This window comes from Protomyctophum parallelum (genome assembly GCF_964188405.1).
Source record: "Protomyctophum parallelum genome assembly, chromosome: 4".
In the NCBI taxonomy this organism is placed as follows: domain Eukaryota; kingdom Metazoa; phylum Chordata; class Actinopteri; order Myctophiformes; family Myctophidae; genus Protomyctophum; species Protomyctophum parallelum.
The window spans coordinates 2,788,238-2,806,763 of NC_139700.1; the positions used below are offsets into that span (position 1 = coordinate 2,788,238).

The window sequence follows — 18,526 nt, forward strand, 5'->3', positions numbered from 1 at the left end:
ACACTTATCCCTCCACTTCCTGGTTCCTTTCTTGTTTTAGCGCGCCTCGCCGCCGCGGACAGTGTTGCCAGGTTTTGCGAGAGAAACAAACAACCTAGGTCAGTGGTTCCCAAACTTTTCCATGTCAAGGACCCCCAAATTTACACTAATTAGCCCGCGGACCCCCAATTGAAAAGATATGCCAAGGACCCCATAAGAGAAGATTTTTACTGCTCTAGCAGTGATTCTGAACCCGATTAATTTCAAGGACCCCCAGTTTGACATGCATTAGTTTAAGCGGACCCCCATTGAATGGCATTTCTATCTCTGAGACGGTAACCAGTCCCAGATTGGGGGTCCCAGTGGGACTAGTCCCAGTGGGACCCCCAATTTATATTGTAAAATCAATGTTAATTTAACTCTGAGTTACATACCCATAAGGGTCCATTCTGAGTTACAGAGTACACAGACCCATAAATGATTGTAAATATTTACAAGCGACTTTGGAGAAAAACAAGTCGCTCATAATAAGCGGACATGGCAACACTGACCGCGGTCTTCTAAACCAATCAGAGTGCTGCTAATGATGAGTCCAGACAAATCACAATCGATCTGTGCAGTATATGAATTATATGAAGAAAATGTATAAATCTAAAAGCAAAAGTGTCAATAACTGTAATGTGTATATTGTGTAAGTTTGTTAAATTGTATGTAATGTTCATGTGTTCAAGTGTATACATATTTTTTTAATTGTATCCTTTTTTATTGTATGGCTATATTATATACTGACAATTGTAATTTCTTTAAAGATTTTATTTAAATATGTGTATTGTCATTTGTGTGTATGGGGGGAAGAGAAATATTTGGAGCCTTTAAATATCTTTGTCAAATGAGAAAATTAGTGTCAATATAGGATATTACTAAAAGTTTCCCATCGATCGTCTGCAAATCAAAAACAATTTCACAATACGTGTATGCAATCATGCAATGTAGCCTACATTTGCAAGTAAAACACAAAAGTAAAATAAGTTACTGGTACGTTTATTCTTTTATTTGCAGTTGCTAAATTCAACCACCAGGGGTCACAATATTACCACCCGAAAAGGAAAAGAGCGGCCTGACTGGCCTCTGATGCTTGGCAGTTGGCAGTCATTTGAGGCTGCAGGTCTGGCACAGTGGCTGGACACTAATAAAAGGACTGGAGTCTGGAGTCATATAATACAGAGATGATAATGACGACAGGCACTTACAATGAGCACTTGCAAGGGAAGCTAAATTAACATGCACAGGCTACAGCATGTTATAAATCCAGATATATTATTTCTGAATTTGAATGCATTTACCGGTCCTTAGTTAACCCATAGTCAAAGTCTTACTAGGAACACAGCTGGACAGCCCCTGTTAATTTTGACATTTACCTTAGTTAATTAACACACAGTAGAATCAAAGTCTAAGCAGGAACAACAGGACAACAATGTTGTTTATTTTCACATTTTAATATTATATATATTATATATATCATTATCATTACTCATCCCACAGATTGCACATCGAAATCATCAGACATGTTAATTGGAGCCCCCCAAAAAGCAGGCAGCCATTCACATCCTCTGAAAATAATAATAAAAAAAAGTCTGCAAATTAAAATAGTCAAATGAAATAAAGCCATAGAGTAAATGTAAGGTACCATATTATTGTAGCTGTGTATCTGAGCTGATAGGGCAGGCAGGCAGTACAGTATTGCATACTGTAACAGGAATTTGGGAGACTTAGATAAGCCCTATTTATGGTTCATCATGACATGACAGAGCCACACGCTGAGCTTGTAGATCTGCCATTTCCGATGTGCGACACCATCGTACGACAGAGCCTAAACCTTACTGGACATTATTGGATTGCAAATATAGGTCATCTCCTTCCTTTGGCTGCAATGCCATTTATACATTGCCAAATTGTGGCTCGAAAATGGGCAATGCGGTCAACACTTTGTGTCATAATCGTTTTGTTACTAAAAAGCCCATTCCCATACTGGCATTCCAGGCCATATAATGTGCTGGCTTCATTTCCCACTCATTCACAAAACACATTTAGTGTGACTTGCAAACAAGTGGCGTTGCATTGCATTGTGAGCAGACATCAGCCCTGCACACATCAGTCTCACTGGTGAGACTTCTGAACAGGGGGATTTGCTGTTGGCCTCAGAGTACTAGGAACTGTTTTCTTTTCTTCTGTTTTTTTTTTTCATTGTCTGTTCTTCAACCATCCTTCCCACTGAATGCCTATACCAGTGGTTCTCTGACTTTTTATTTTCAAGAACCCCCATAATTAACGCTCAGACTTACAGACCTACCCTCAAAGAACACAGAGGGGTCCCTCAAGGCCAAATATAACCTAAGGGATGAAAATGGTCACTGAGTCTGACCTACACTTTGGCTTGTGTGTTACCAAAAAAATTATCACATCCAAATAACACCCCATATGTTGGTGGGTATAGCAGCCAAAACCCTCTGATAAATATGATTTATCATTAGGTATATACTGTAGGTAAGATTGTGAGATGAAAGACAAAACTGTTAATAAAAAAAAAAAGATATAGGCTATATACACGACAGTCTTAGTGCTTTGAAGCTATGAGCAAGCCCTTGGCCCTGGCAATATGCTGATGTCCACCAGGTATCCCCTGAACCATCCTAGCAATAAAGTAGTTCAAGGATTAGGACAGCGTGAAAATGTATTCCTTTCTGATGTCACAGAGAAGATTGTGTGCTTAGGTCTTCATCAGGCAAAAAAAGAAGTCATAATGTTTTGCTTAATGAAGTCCTAGTAAGAAGCCGAAACTTTGCCATTTAAACAAGTGTGCAGATGTTCTTCTCTTCTCCTTCCTATTTGGCGTGACATTATTTAACACGGTCAATTCATACCTTTAATTGAAAGATGACAGTTTAGTATCATTATTTAGCCTTTTGTACAATCTTGTGTTCTAATATTAAGGCCATAACAGCAAACAAAGAGAATATCCTTTACCTCTCTGTCCTAAAGCTTGTACTGTAAGACAACCTTGACCTTCGCACTAAGATCTATCATGGGATACCCAGTATAGATTGGCTCATGTTTAAGAGGTATCTAGGTCACAGAATGGACCACTGATAATAGTGTCATTTAGCAGCACAAATGGAACCATCGTTACTCCCTGCTATTGTGGAATAATCACCGTTATATTTGTTTACAATACCATTGTTTTGTTTTGTTTTGTTGTCATCGTACGGTGTCTCCTCTGTATATAAGAGACATTTTTGAATGGTGAGTTACATCTCGCGTGACTCGGATATTAAACAAATATTGTTGAGTATGAATGAATGAATAAATAAGCCCCATATAGTGGATCCACAGAGTCTAACATCTCCAATTAGCCTCAGTCAATGGAATCAGAAATGGCCAAACCTCCAGCAGAAACACAAAAAGCCTATTCATAGTTCGGCTTTAGGTGATAAGGTGACCATCGAAAACTACAACAGGACATCACGCCGCGGTGATAAGCGACTCACCACTCACCCAAACACATCTCTGATTTTACTAACCACCGTTTCAGTGCCTCTGACACATGTGCTCTCCCTTTCTCACTCACACTCATCACGCACACACACACACACACACACACACACACACACACACACACACACACACACACACACACACACACACACACACACACACACACACACACACACACACACACACACACACACGTCTGTACGGACAAAGAAAGCATAGTCACACACGCGTGGCTGTCGCAGTAAAATGATAAATAATAACCAGCATCTCATAATAACCACAGCAAATGAAACAAAGCAATCATGCGGGTGAATAAAGAGAGAGGTTATTACGTGTAGTACATTACAATAATGTCATGTCGCTTCTCTGTGCCTGTAAACATCTGCAAAGTTAAGTAAAGGGAGGACTGCCAGTCTCACATACAGTAGGGAACATGGACATCTAGACTGTAAGTGTAAACATTTCAATACACAGACCCACGCACGGCATTGTCCCAGTCAGCTATTCATTAAGACATTTCAGACCACGCAAGCACGCACGCACGCACACGCACACACACGCACACAAACACACACACAAAGAGAAGTTTTAACATCTCCAATGTGCACAATATACAGTAGGAGCATATAAACTACATTGCTGGCCCCATCCTCCCTCCCTCTCTCCCATGCAGACGGACTGAGCATGGTCCATTCCTACCTGCTCCGATGCTGCCACCCATTGTCCACCAATTTAGTTTACATTTTTTTTTCTGTTTACGTTCTTCCACACCCACAGATACAAGAACAGTGTCCCCCAAATGTCTTCTTACCCTTCCTAATTGTCCTCTAACAGTGTTTAAAAGCATTGTGTTTGGCGAACAGTGTAGATCTACATAATGGGCGGCGGTGTATGTGTGCGGGCGGGCGTGCTTGCGTGCATGTGTGGATGCGTGTGTGGGTCATATTGTTTTGGTTATTTATTGGTGGTCCAATCGAGAAGTGTGCGCTGAAAGACAGAACGTCACACGAGGGCAGGGAGGTGTGGAACTGGACAGAACATCACATGAGGGCAGGGAGGTGGGGTGGAACTGGACAGAACATCACATGAGGGCAGGGTGGTGTGGAACTGGACAGAACATCACACAAGGGCAGGGAGGTGTGGAACTGGACAGAACATCACATGAGGGCAGGGAGGTGTGGAACTGGACAGAACATCACATGAGGGCAGGGAGGTGTGGAACTGGACAGAACATCACATGAGGGCAGGGAGGTGTGGAACTGGACAGAAAATCATATGAGGGCAGGGAGGTGGTGTGGAACTGGACAGAACATCACATGATGGCAGGGAGGTGGGGTGGAACTGGACAGAACATCACATGAGGGCAGGGAGGTGTGGAACTGGACAGAACATCACATGAGGGCAGGGTGGTGTGGAACTGGACAGAACATCACATGAGGGCAGGGAGGTGTGGAACTGGGCAGAACATCACATGAGGGCAGGGAGGTGTGGAACTGAAAGACAGAACTTCACATGAGGGCAGGGAGGTGTGGAACTGAAAGACAGAACTTCACATGAGGGCAGGGAGGTGTGGAACTGGACAGAACATCACATGAGGGCAGGGAGGTGTGGAACTGAAAGACAGAACATCACATGAGGGCAGGGAGGTGGGGTGGAACTGGACAGAACTTCACATGAGGGCAGGGAGGTGGGGTGGAACTGGACAGAACATCACATGAGGGCAGGGAGGTGGGGTGGAACTGGACAGCACATCACATGAGGGCAGGGAGGTGGGGTGGAACTGGACAGAACATCACATGAGGGCAGGGAGGTGTGGTGGAACTGGACAGAACTTCACATGAGGGCAGGGAGGTGTGGTGGAACTGGACAGAACTTCACATGAGGGCAGGGAGGTGTGGAACTGAAAGACAGAACATCACATGAGGGCAGGGAGGTGGGGTGGAACTGGACAGAACTTCACATGAGGGCAGGGAGGTGTGGAACTGGGCAGAACATCACATGAGGGCAGGGAGTTGTGGAACTGAAAGACAGAACTTCACATGAGGGCAGGGAGGTGGGGTGGAACTGGACAGAACTTCACATGAGGGCAGGGAGGTGTGGAACTGGACAGAACATCACATGAGGGCAGGGAGGTGTGGTGGAACTGGACAGAACTTCACATGAGGGCAGGGGGGTGTGGTGGAACTGGACAGAACTTCACATGAGGGCAGGGGGGTGTGGTGGAAGTGGACAGAACTTCACATGAGGGCAGGGGGGTGTGGTGGAAGTGGACAGAACTTCACATGAGGGCAGGGGGGTGTGGTGGAAGTGGACAGAACTTCACATGAGGGCAGGGGGGTGTGGTGGAACTGGACAGAACTTCACATGAGGGCAGGGAGGTGTGGAACTGGACAGAACTTCACATGAGGGGAGGGAGGTGTGGTGGAACTGGACAGAACTTCACATGAGGGCAAGGAGGTGTGGAACTGGACAGAACTTCACATGAGGGCAGGGAGGTGGGGTGGAACTGGACAGAACTTCACATGAGGGCAGGGAGGTGGGGTGGAACTGGACAGAACTTCACATGAGGGCAGGGAGGTGGGGTGGAACTGGACAGAACATCACATGAGGGCAGGGAGGTGGGGTGGAACTGGACAGAACTTCACATGAGGGCAGGGAGGTGGGGTGGAACTGGACAGAACTTCACATGAGGGCAGGGAGGGGGGGTGGAACTGGACAGAACATCACATGAGGGCAGGGGGGTGTGGAACTGGGCCAGAACTAGATCTTACAGAAGCACACTGGGAGCCGTCCCTTATGTCAGTGGTTCTCAAACCTGCCTAGGGATGAGACGATATACTGTACAAATGGCATGTCGCGATTAGCGACATTATCGCCGTAATCCAAATATGCTAAAAACTTTTAAAATGTCACTTTGTTTAACCACTTTAACTCCGGCATCCCGATTTTGGGGGGGGAACGTTTGCCCAAAAAAAAGCAGATGACGCTCACAACGCGTTGTGTTGCAGTGTGTTGTGTGCTTGTAGATCATAAACACTAATAATGATTATCGTCTCATCCCTAATTGTCAGCGCTAACCGCCAACCTGTGGAGAGCAACGGACTGACCTCATGCTTCCTTCAATGCATGATGAGTGAGCAGGCCACTTCCGAACACCTGACAGTGGGGGATTTTCCCGGCTAGGACATAGTGCGTTGAATGAACACGTTATTCCATCCATTTCCTTTCCCCTCCATCAGGTGCCCTGGCTGACCAGGGGGAGGCAGTATAGAGACCAGGATTATTGCATCGTTTTTTTATGAGGGTACCTACCCACTTTGAGAACCACTGCATTATGAGAGGGCTGCTATTGTCTTTTTTTCCTTTCATTTTTTTTTTGTGAGACAAGTTAACTTGACAAGTTAGTAAAGTCTGTTGCTGTTTTTGGACACATAGAAAACTCTCAGAACGGGATAATCCTCCAGTTACACACTTCCTTCAACTTGCCATCATTGTTTAAAATCTTCCTTCTCCTGACTAAGCTCCCCTCTCACTGCTAGCTTAAGCTTACCATTTAATTTTAAGGCCATGATGGGAGGGCTGCTGGACACAATGATTTACAGGCGTTACGTCACTCCCAATTCAACATGGAAGGCTTGCTGCTCAGGCTCTTTGGAGACCTGAGCGACAGGCAACTAGCTAGCATGATGGGACCGTTTCGGGAATGGAGAGGCTACTGGCTTTCCAGCTATACCGAGAAGCGACTCGGTCGGCCTGAAGAGGCAGCTAGTTGCAGCAGCTTGACATTAAGGGGTCTTCCCGCGTGCATATGTGTGTGTGTGTGTGTGTGTGTGTGTGTGTGTGTGTGTGTGTGTGTGTGTGTGTGTGTGTGTGTGTGTGTGTGTGTGTGTGTGTGTGTGTGTGTGTGTGTGTGTCTTGGGCAAGCGGGCAATGTTCTGTAGGTGTGTGTGTGAGTGTGTGTGTGTGTGTGTGTGGGGGGGGGGGGGGGGGGTTCAGTGAGCAGAAGAAGAATGTGGATCTTTGTAATGTACAATAGTATTGGTTTGATGGCAGCTAACTCTTTTGGTTCAGTTCACAAGGAATCATTCTCTTGGTTTAGGACTATCAATTCCTTTAAGATAACTATGTTTGTTTTCTTTGATTGTTTCAACAGTTTTGGCTGTCTGTGTCCAGATATCAATGGCAGGATCATGCCCTGGAGAGAGAGAGAGAGAGAGAGAGAGAGAGAGAGACACGGGGTGTGAGCCAGGGAATGCATTAATCATGACTTGAGTGCCAAAGCACTTGTTAAGAACAGTTGAAATGCACAGATTTTATAAGCTTCATTAAACAAGCTGTAAATTGGTAAAACGATTGAAACAGCAGCTTAGCCTATAAGACTGAGAGTAGACATTGATACCGTGCATGCGTGAGTGCACGGCTGCCTGCCTGCGTGCATGCATGCGCACGTGTGCACGGCTGCTTGCGTGCATACACGCGTGCGTGCACGAGTGAGTGCCAACATGAGCTCTTTGCGCCAGCCAGGGTATGTATGTGTGGGAATTCATTTACCTTTACAGGAATGTATGAGTCATGCAGCGTCTCACCTTCAGCAGTGTTCAGCGAGGCCCTGGCAGTCAGTCAGTCAGACGGGTGTTCAGGGCACGACCGATTAATCTCAAACCATGAGTCTATACAGCTGCACAACACACACCAAGAGAGAGAAAACGTAACGTTTTGCATTTCCAATTGTCTACAATGCAAATGTGATGTAAACGGTCCCGTGTCTGTCTGTCTGTCTGTCTGTCTGTCTGTCTGTCACGATTACACATTTAAGTTGACAATTAATTGGCACATAAATAATTGCGATTGTGTTTTTTGCATCGAACATTGGAATGTTACAATTTGTAGCCTATTTCGGTTTGCCTTCATACAGTTGATTTTGTTGACAATTTATTTTATTTTGGCAGGCCTTGATGGCATCTAAATGGCATATTTTACACTAGGTTGCATGCTGAAAATGATCTACCGTAATTTCCGGACTATAAGGCGCACCTGAATATAAGCCGCACCAGCCAAATTTAGGGAAAATCCCAAATATGTACGTATACAAGCCGCACCGGACTATAAGCCGCAGGTGGCCCCCTAGTGGCCGTTACGTTAGCTCAGAGCCTTAGATGGCTCTGCGTTAGCTGTAAAAATCCATAGATAAACCGCACCGTTGTATAAGCCGCAGGGTTCAAATCATGGGTAAAAAGGTGCGGCTTATAGTCCGGAAATTACGGTACAAGCTGTGTGTGTGTGTGTGTGTGTGTGTGTGTGTGTGTGCGTGTGTGTGTGTGGGTGTGTGTGTGTGTGTGTGTGTGTGTGTGTGTGTGTGTGTGTGTGTGTGCGTGCGTGGTTTCACTGAAACGATCTCACCTTTTGTGGTAGATGCAGAGGCACGGCAGTCTGGCTATAGTGTCTCCTTGCTGCAGTTCCTCTAGACAGATCACACATTCACCAGCATCCCGCGCTAACACATCATCTGGCACGCACACACACACACACACACACACACACACACACACACACACACACACACACACACACACACACACAGTGAACATTAGAATGCAATGCTGACAATGTCAGAGAGACTTATCCACTTTCACCCTGGCATCACTATTTTGGGCATGTCATTATTAGGTGGAACTTTGGAAACATCAGGTGGTGGATTCCAGCGGGCTATGATCTTTTTGGCCTAAGCCCAGCCAACCAGACCTTACGTGTCTTTGCCGTAAGAGGTAACATAGAATCATCGTTTAACAGATGTACAAATGGATCCTTTCCGAAATGTTTTCAAAAGAGTTGTTGAAAAGTTTTGAACTTGAACCCTGTTCTAGGGGGGGGAACCATTCACCACAAATAGCAGATCTACAAGCTCACAACGTTGTGGGATCAGATTGGACCTTCTGTTCCAGAGATAATGGCCAAAACATCTTGAACATGGCCATTAAAAAAAGATCTAATTACATTTGTTAATGTTAAATAAGGCTGAAAAAAGGCTATTTGTGTTTTGTTCACAGCACACCTGACAAAATACCTTTGATAGTTGATGTTGATTAATATAAAATTGTTGACTTTAATATGGTCTGAAAATACATTATTATGGGTAGAAGCTGTAGCTGTAGTGTTTTCATATCTAATTTGGCCCCCTTTGAAAAAAGTTTGGATACACCTGGTTTAAGGTTAAAAGCATATCAAATAGCGCAGGGAGAGCGAAGCAGAGCATTGAGTGACCATAACCACAAGCATCCATCCATCCATTTTCAACCGCTTATCCATAGTCATGTTGTGGGGGCAACAGCTCCACCAGAGAGCTCCAGACTTCCCTCTCCAGAGCAACATTAATCAATTCCTCCTGGGGGATCCCGACACGTTCCAAGGCCAGTGAGTCGATGTGTTTCATTCAACTGCGCATTAGTCTGCCCCGGAGTTTCCTCCCAGTGGGATGTGCCTCGAGGACCTCCCTAGGGAGACGCCCGAGAGGCATCCTAACCAGATGCCTGAACCACCTAAGCTGGCTCCTTTCTAGGCTACTCCGAGTCTCTCCCGCGTGACTGAACTTCTCACCCTATCTCTAAGGGAGATGCCAGCCATGAAGAAAACTCATTTTGGCGGCTTGTACCTTATTCTTTCGGTCATGACCCACACTTCATGACCAGGTGTATAGGAACGAAGATTGCTCGGTTATTATCACTGCTTTTACAACTACTTCTTTATTTCTTTATTAATCAGTCGTATTACTGTAATACCAAAATACCAAAAATGTGCTGGGGAAATAGCTTCATATTCATTGAATCAGTGGAGTGTTGCATTCAACTTTTAGTTTTAATCCAATCCATTTGAAATGTTTTATGCTGAACATACAGGTGTTAATGTGGAACTTATGTAAGTGTAAATGCAGCACAGGAACCATTCATGGCCCTACACTGACTGTGGTTAGTGGTTATTAAAATAAGAGAATATGAATTATGGACACACTGGGGCACACTGCCAGGCATTTCCATTGTGTTATGAAGACATTTAAATGGACCATTATTCCATCTTCCTGCTGCTGACCTGTTTCAGCATTTTCAGTCCTCGAGATGTCATAATAGTCTAGAGGGTAATGTCAAAATCTCCGAAAACGGTTAAGGGTTATATAACTCCGATAATAAGTCTGATCCAGAAGAACACAGCTTGCCGGCCACTGCTACAGAGCTGACAATGAGGTTATATCTTCCCTTCTTCTCTGGAGTCCTGCCTCAAAGCAGACCAGAGGTAGAAAACTGTCGATCCCTGATGTCATCGCTAGGGACACAGGCATCAGTAAGCAGGAACTGGGGATGGCAATGAAGGACCGGGAAGTCTGGCGTGTTATTGTGAAATCCACGATCTCGCCCCGCGGTCGAAAAATGATGATGATGTATTTATTATTTGTTTATTAGTATGGTTGCTATAGGCAATGCAGTATTGTTCTCGGCCCAAGAATGAGTGAACCTGCTTTTTGTTAACTGAACAGAAAAGTTACGCTTTTGGTCATGCTTCACACACTGTTTTGCTTCATGCTTCATATGACATAATATATACATGGACTGAATTCATTTCCAAACTGATTCCTCGCATCAGTGTAACCACACTTGCAATTTCCCAGAATTGCACCTTTCTAGTTTGTAATTATTTTATCTTTTGGAGCTTCATTAATCTCATGGGGAGATTCAGTTTGCGTTAATTGTCTTGCTCAGGGACACTTTGACGAGTAGACACCGGCATGCCGGGAGTCGAACCGGTGACCTGACCTCTGAAAGACCAGACGGCTTCTCCCCATGCCATCCAAACTTTGCACAGAACATATTTCATAATCTAATAGACAGATTGCAGTATGAAGTATGAACCCTACTGATTTTAGTGAGTCACTTTCCACCTACGCCCGACTTCAAGGTCAGTCCATTCAAACCACTTTGTCTATTATTTCACACTATGAGTCTCTTTTTGAAATTGTCTGTCATAATATCTATCATGTACGTGCAGGCTCCCGTGATACATGCGCAAGGCCGACACAGGACGCTTCTCTCTCTCTCACACACACACACACACACACACACACACACACACACACACACACACAGGGGAAAAACGAGTGTGATAGCCTACGTGTGCTAGAGCAAGACAGGACACTAAAATCTTGATGTCCATTAAATAATTCTCTGTCTGTCTGTGTCTCTCTCTCTCCGGATATTTGCGCACGCACGCACGCACGCACGCACGCACGCACGCACGCACGCACTGCTTCTGCGTAGATTCTGACTCTCTTCTATCAACATATTCAAGTGAGATGCGTTGCTTTTATAAGACTATATTTAACAGCAATATTAGGCCACTATGTGTGACACCTGGATTTACCAGAGGAATAAGTACAGCTGAATAAGACAGCTGAATTTACCTAACGTGACACAGAGATTCCTACTAATCTGCAGACAAAGAGCAGAAATGTGGAGCAGATGAGGGGGAGAGAGGGGGAGGGGGGAGGGAGAGCAGACAGTGTACGATATGGAGCAAGAAGAGAAACAAGACATATGCTCCGACTGCAAATCAGCTTAGCTTCCCCAATAAACTCCCATAACCCCCCTCTCCCCTCCCCTCCCCTCCCATCCTCCTTCTCCCTCTCCTCTCACGTCATCCTGCTCCTCCGCGCTCGAGTCTACACGAGTGTTTATTTAACTCTGAGAGTGTAAAATGGGGGACCCCATGAAGGGTGGGTCAATGTTTAGTACATACTAAAGGATTTTTACTGTGTATATATGTTACAGTGAAATCGAGGAAAACGGCGCGAGGGACGACCGGTTTCGGGCCGCGGGGCCGGGAGGGGTGACGGTGTACCGAGGCAAAGAAAATAAAAGCTAAAAAACTAAAAACTAAAAACAACAATGACGGAAAGTCGCATGCCGATATAGGCCAACCGGGGCCCAGCGATGGCAGGCGATCGCCGCCCCGGCCCCCAGTGGCACATTTCGCTGGCGGCCAGGCGCTGGCTCCCACGCCGGAAAAACGGGCACCACCCGTTCCGTTTTTCCAGATTTTAGTGATTTCTCGATTTTACGCTAACATAAAGATAGGCTACTTGTCCTCAAAACACTCTCAATTATCTGTGAAGAAAACTGTACACCTCTGCGGTGCACCTTCTTTCACACCCCTGATTCACCGCAATGTAATGTAATGAATATCATATTATCTCTGTTACAAGTTAAAGTACCAAAGTATTGGCATCAAAATGTACTTAAAGCTAGTAAGTTAGTTAGTTAGTGTGCTCTTGCACAAATCCTTTTTTTGTCACATTTTTTAATTGCTATATGGAAATGCTTTAATTGAGTCTATGTACGGTATCAAATATATTGCACAAAACTTAAGTACAATATTTGCCTCTGATATGCAGTGTAACAGAACCATAAAAAATGGAAATACAATAGACTGAGTAAAGTAGCTATACTGTACAAGTATCTCACAATCATTCATAAATACGGTATACTTGAGTAAAGATACTTAGTTACTTTTTATACCACTGTTCTCCACAACATCCACCCTCCCCCACCCTCGCTAATTATATTATTACGTCTGTGGCTTCCAATGCTGTACACATCACCAGCAGCAGGCAGGACAGGTGTGCAAAGCATGCTGTCCGCGTGCACGCAATGTGGTGTATTTAGGTCACACATGTGTGTCTGTGTGCGTGTGCGTGTGTGTGTGTGTGTGTGTGTGTGTGTGTGTGTGTGCACATAGCTGAAACCATGTCCCACATCTTGAATGGTTGCCATGTACAGTATACAGGGGCCTCTACATAAGTAGACATGACAGTATAGTGGATTTGATAACAATAAGATATCTCTTCCATTTTCCGATCATGCTTTATAAGCATTCTACTGTGTAGCCAGCAGGCATGTTTAACCTGTGTAATGATGACTCTGTGTTCTCTGACATTTCAGCTAACACCCCTGATGTCTTTGTTGTAAATGAAAACCATAGAGAGGTGTTCATTCTAGAGGTTGGCTGTATACCTTCGACTACAGCCTGGGGGAAGCCTTTCTATCCAAAGTGCTGAGATATCATATCAACAGCTATCCACACTTTTCCTGGGCTGTGTGTGCTCCAGTTCCTGTCGATTTGATCCAATGAAAGCCAATGAAACTGGTCAGATGACCAATGATATCCAATGAAATCAACAGGAACTGGAGCACACACAGCCCAGGAAAAGTGTGGATAGGAGACCACCTCACAGCTATAGGCTATACATGTGTAAACCTTTAGTTTTTTATCTTTGGCAGCCTATAGGCCCAGGGCATGTGCACAAGTTGATTGTGAGGGGCCTACCATTGGCCGGCCTCTCCAAATGGCGGGCCAATCAGCTAGCGAGGTACTGCTCAGTATCAGCCATTATAGGAAGCCGCTCAATTTGGAGGAGGCGTCGTTTCCTCTACCCATGATTTATGTCTGACAAGTATGTCAGCTATACTGTATGTAACGATGTTTTGCCTTCTGTGCACTTTGGAACTGGCTGTTCTCCCCTTGTCTGACTGCAATGGCAGTGTTTATGTCCTATATGTACAGTACAGGTATTCCTGTACTTCTGATTATGCGGACATAAATAAACATTTCAAATGTGTGTGTGTGTGTGTGTGTGTGTGTGTGTGTGTGTGTGTGTGTGTGTGTGTGTGTGTGTACAGTGGTGTAAAGTAACTAAGTACATTTCCTTAAGTACTGTACTTATGTACTTAATTTACTTGAGTACTTTTGCTTCTACTACACTACATCTTGCATCCAAATACTGACCAATAAGACACCCTGAGGGCGAGGTTGCGTGCACGCATCCGCATGGGTGACGGATGGACGGACTGACTGACTGACGTGAAATGCTCTGCCTTTCACATCAGACATGCGTTTCATATTAAGTGCGAGCTGCAGTCGCAATAAACAGGCATATCATTCAGAGTTAGTAGGATGTGAGGACGAGTCCCGACTCGCAGGAGCTGACCACTGGATCTTTTCTGGGCTTTGACTTTGCATAATGATATTTTAATGCCTGTGACTAAATGTAGCCTCCTTAGGAGACAGAGAGGGGTTAGGGGCCACACACAGACACAGACACAGACACAGACACAGACACAGACACAGACACAGACACAGACACAGACACAGACACAGAGAGAGAGAGAGAGAGAGAGGGAGAGACAGACGGCGGCGCAGTGCGCATAGCGCCGCATGCACAGAAACACAGACATACACAGAAAAGCCAGAGCAGTGGTTCCCAAACCTTTTAGCCTGTGACTGAAAATACAAATGTGTCTGTCCCTCCCGAACCCAAAAGAGTGAAAATATCAGATCTACTAACTAGCAGAATAGTAGATCGTCACTTCACTACTTCTTAAACATTTGTTTTCTAATTTATGTAATTTCTTGGAATTTATTTAATTTATTGGAGAAATTACATAGCATTTTAGTTTTTTTTTTAATGTTTTGAAATAATAATAACTGAAAACGAAATGTATCAAAAAATCACACCTGTGTGACTGTGAAGTGAGGGGCGCTAATATATTAAAGTCTAACTCATGTTGATTAGGTCATGTAATGATGTAGTGTAGTGATATAAAACAAACGGTGCCAACACAAACATTAAACGAGACAATATGATGTAATGAGTTACATTATGTGACGTACATTTTCCCTTCATTGTCAACGGCGTTTACAAAACAAACATTGAACTAAAGACAAACATTAAACCTGTGTATAGGAGGGGCTAGCGCCTAAATTAAGGAACCTGTAAAAATGTGTCTTCGACCCACAAATGGGTGTTTGGGATTGGGAACCAGTATTTCTCGGCCCCCCTAGTGGCGAAAAATAAAACTTCTGGGAACTCAGATTAGGGAACCAGTGACGCTAGAGCGTGCCGAGGGAGAGTGGGGGAGAGAGAGACAGAGAGAGAGAGAGAGAGAGAGAGAGGTGCATGAGTGCAGTACAGTTTGGCTTTCTCGCCACTCGGGTCATTGGAGGACGCAGCCGACGCACACAGGGAGAGAAACGGGGAAGTGAGCCATGGTTCAGAGAGGCAACGCGAAAACTCCTTTAAGTCATAATTGACACGAAGTGTCGAATGCCAAATGAACCGTTGGCAAGACGGCGGATGCAGAGAGGAGATCGTGGCTGAAAGTCAAGAGGGAACGCAAGGAGGAAGACATGATGAGCTGTAGATATATACCCTACAGCAGTGCTTCTCAAAGTGGGGTCCGGGGACCCCCAGGGGTCCTTGAGGGAGTTCCAGGGGGTCCCCTGCAGCTAAATGATGGTTTGGAAACCAAATGGACCCTTATGGGTCTGTAACTCTGAGAGTGTAGCCTACAAATGGAACCAAATGGACCCGTTAAGTGTACAAATGGAACCAAATGGAAAGCAACATTGATTTTACAATATAAATGGGGGTCCCAGAGATAGAAATGCCATTAAATGGGGACGCGTATATGCATGTCAAATTGGGGGGTCCTTGAAATGAAAAGGTTCAAGGTTCATAGGTGTCAATTTGGGGGTCCTTGACATGAAAAGGTTTGAGAACCACTGCCCTACAGCAGTGGTTCTCAAAGTGAGGTCGGGGGACACGCCAGGGTGACTTTTTGGGCCGGTTCCAGGGCAACAAAATGAGTTAACACATTGACTGTCATTGACGCGCCTGGACGTCATCCCAGATTCAACACCAGAGCCCTGGATGTCATCCCAGATTCAACACCAGAGCCCTGGAAGTCATCCCAGATTCAACACCAGAGCCCTGGATGTCATCCCAGATTCAACACCAGAGCCCTGGATGTCATCCCAGATTCAACACCAGAGCCCTGGATGTCATCCCAGATTCAACACCAGAGCCCTGGATGTCATCCCAGATTCAACACCAGAGCCCTGGACGTCATCCCAGATTCAACACTAGGAGACCAACCGGATACAACCGGAAATGCATCGGAAGTGAACACTGAGATGAGAGATGAGATTCAATTTATTGTCAATGTACAGTACAAGTACAGCACAGCGAAAAGTATTTTCGCATCTCACCAATAGTGCAAACATGTCAGCAAGGAGGATACATTAATTACAGTAGTACAGTAGTAGTAATGAACTGAGCAGTAGACATTTAAATAAGTAATAAATAAGATAAGAGAGGAAGAAGAAAAACATGATCTGTCCATATTGCACGTAGCCCTTATTGCACGTGGCCCAATGCACAGGGTGCTAAACTAAGGTCCAGAGACCATATTCCACAAGTCCAGTGGCCATATCGCATGAGTCCACATAGTGTTACAGACTAGGATGAGTCTGGGTTGGGGGGAGGGGGGGCTGGCACTGGGGGAGGGAAAGGAGTGGATGAGGAGTTTAGGTAGATGACAGTGGAGGGGAAGAAGCTGTTCCTAAGTCTGCTGGACTTAAAACGTCTCCCAGAGGGGAGGAGGGCAAACCGACTGTGGTTGGGGTGAGAGGGGTCCTTTATGATTTTATGAGCCTTCCTCAGGCACCGACTGTCATAGATAGTCTTAATGACAGGGACACTCTGTCTCCATGTGCATCAATGTAAACATGCAGATTTACAAAATATATATAATTTATCTCTGATTCGTTTCCCACGCAGGTTGCGTTTTTGGTCAAAACTAATTTTATGCAACGGCCCATAACTAAAGAATCAATGATAAAAAAAAAGTAATAAAAGCCATGGAGAATGGAAAAAGACACAGGCGGAGACACAATGACAAAGACAGAGAGAGAGAGAGAGAGAGAGAGAGAGATAGAGAGAGCACACGGCGTATATCTAAGCAGGTGAATGATGGCTTTATGCTTCTTCATGCTTCTTTACAGTGGTGGTGTAAAGCAGTGGTTCTCAAACTTTGTCATGTCAAGGACCCCCAATTGACACTATAATTAGCCCGCGGCGCGGACCCCCATTTGAAAAGATATCCATAAGAGAAGTGATTCTCAACCCATTTAATTTCAAGGACCCTCAGTTTGACATGCATTAGTAGACCCCCATTTTATGGCATTGCTATCTCTGGGACCCCAATTTATATTCATTATGTAAAATCAATGTTAATTTAACTGAGAGTACAAATGGAACCACATCGTTCCATTTGTACACTCTCAGAGTGTTTGGTTGGTTCCAAACATCATTTAGCTGGGGACCCCCTGGAAATCCCTCAAGGACCCCTGGGGGTACCCGGACCCAACTTTGGGAACCAGTGGTGCAAAGTAATAGCCGACTGTACGGTACAAGTTCACAACGGGACATTCTGCATATTAATGAGTACTTAAGTGATGCCAATACTTTTGTACTTTCACTCAAGTACATTTTGAATTCCAGACATTTACAGAGTATTTCTACATTGCAGTATTGATACTTTTATTGTACGCTCTCAAGAGTTAGATTATTGTGCATTCTGCATTACTTAACTTACAAGATGTCTAGAGGAGAATGTATAGATTTTTATATTTCTTTTTTTTTTTTTTTTTTTTTTGCGGCTTACGCCTTTTATTGATTTTTGAAGGGACAGACAGTAGGCTGACAGGAAACGGGAGAGAGATGGGGGGATGACATGCAGTAAAGGCCGTGTCGGGTCCGGGAGTCGAACCCGCGGCACACTGCGACTGGATTACCAGTCCGGTGCCCAGACCGTTACGCTACGGCCTGAGCCAGATTTTTATATTTCTTTGATTAACCGGTTAACTCTACTATGGTATCACATCAAAATCGTATATCCAACAACAACAAAATATTCTTTCGTTTCGGGTCAGAGAGGCTAAACCTCATCACATGGTGGTCCGTGGCTCAAATGCCTAATAAATAATGGGTCTTGACATGAAAAGGGTTGAAAACCACTGTATTAGACCTTGGCTTTAAAGATAGACACAAAGGAGACCGAGAAAAAGTGGAGATGGCGAGAGAGACGGTAGCAGCAGGAGGGGTGAACGGAGA

The 18,526-nt window shown here is 44.8% G+C and overlaps 1 protein-coding gene across 3 annotated transcripts in view; it reads right to left on the bottom strand.

The window, feature by feature from the left end:
- Nucleotides 1–7,451: 7,451 nt before the first annotated feature.
- znrf1 (zinc and ring finger 1) overlaps nucleotides 7,452–18,526 on the bottom strand; it is a 63,275-nt gene continuing 52,200 nt past the window's right edge. For all 3 annotated transcript variants that reach the window (XM_083764114.1, XM_083764115.1, XM_083764113.1), the window contains 3 exons: nucleotides 8,932–9,037; nucleotides 8,118–8,209; nucleotides 7,452–7,726 (listed from right to left, as the gene is read on the bottom strand). In XM_083764114.1, the coding sequence (XP_083620240.1) occupies nucleotides 8,152–8,209; nucleotides 8,932–9,037 (164 nt within the window). In that variant the 3' untranslated portion in view covers nucleotides 7,452–7,726; nucleotides 8,118–8,151. The remainder of the gene's footprint in view (nucleotides 7,727–8,117; nucleotides 8,210–8,931; nucleotides 9,038–18,526) is intronic.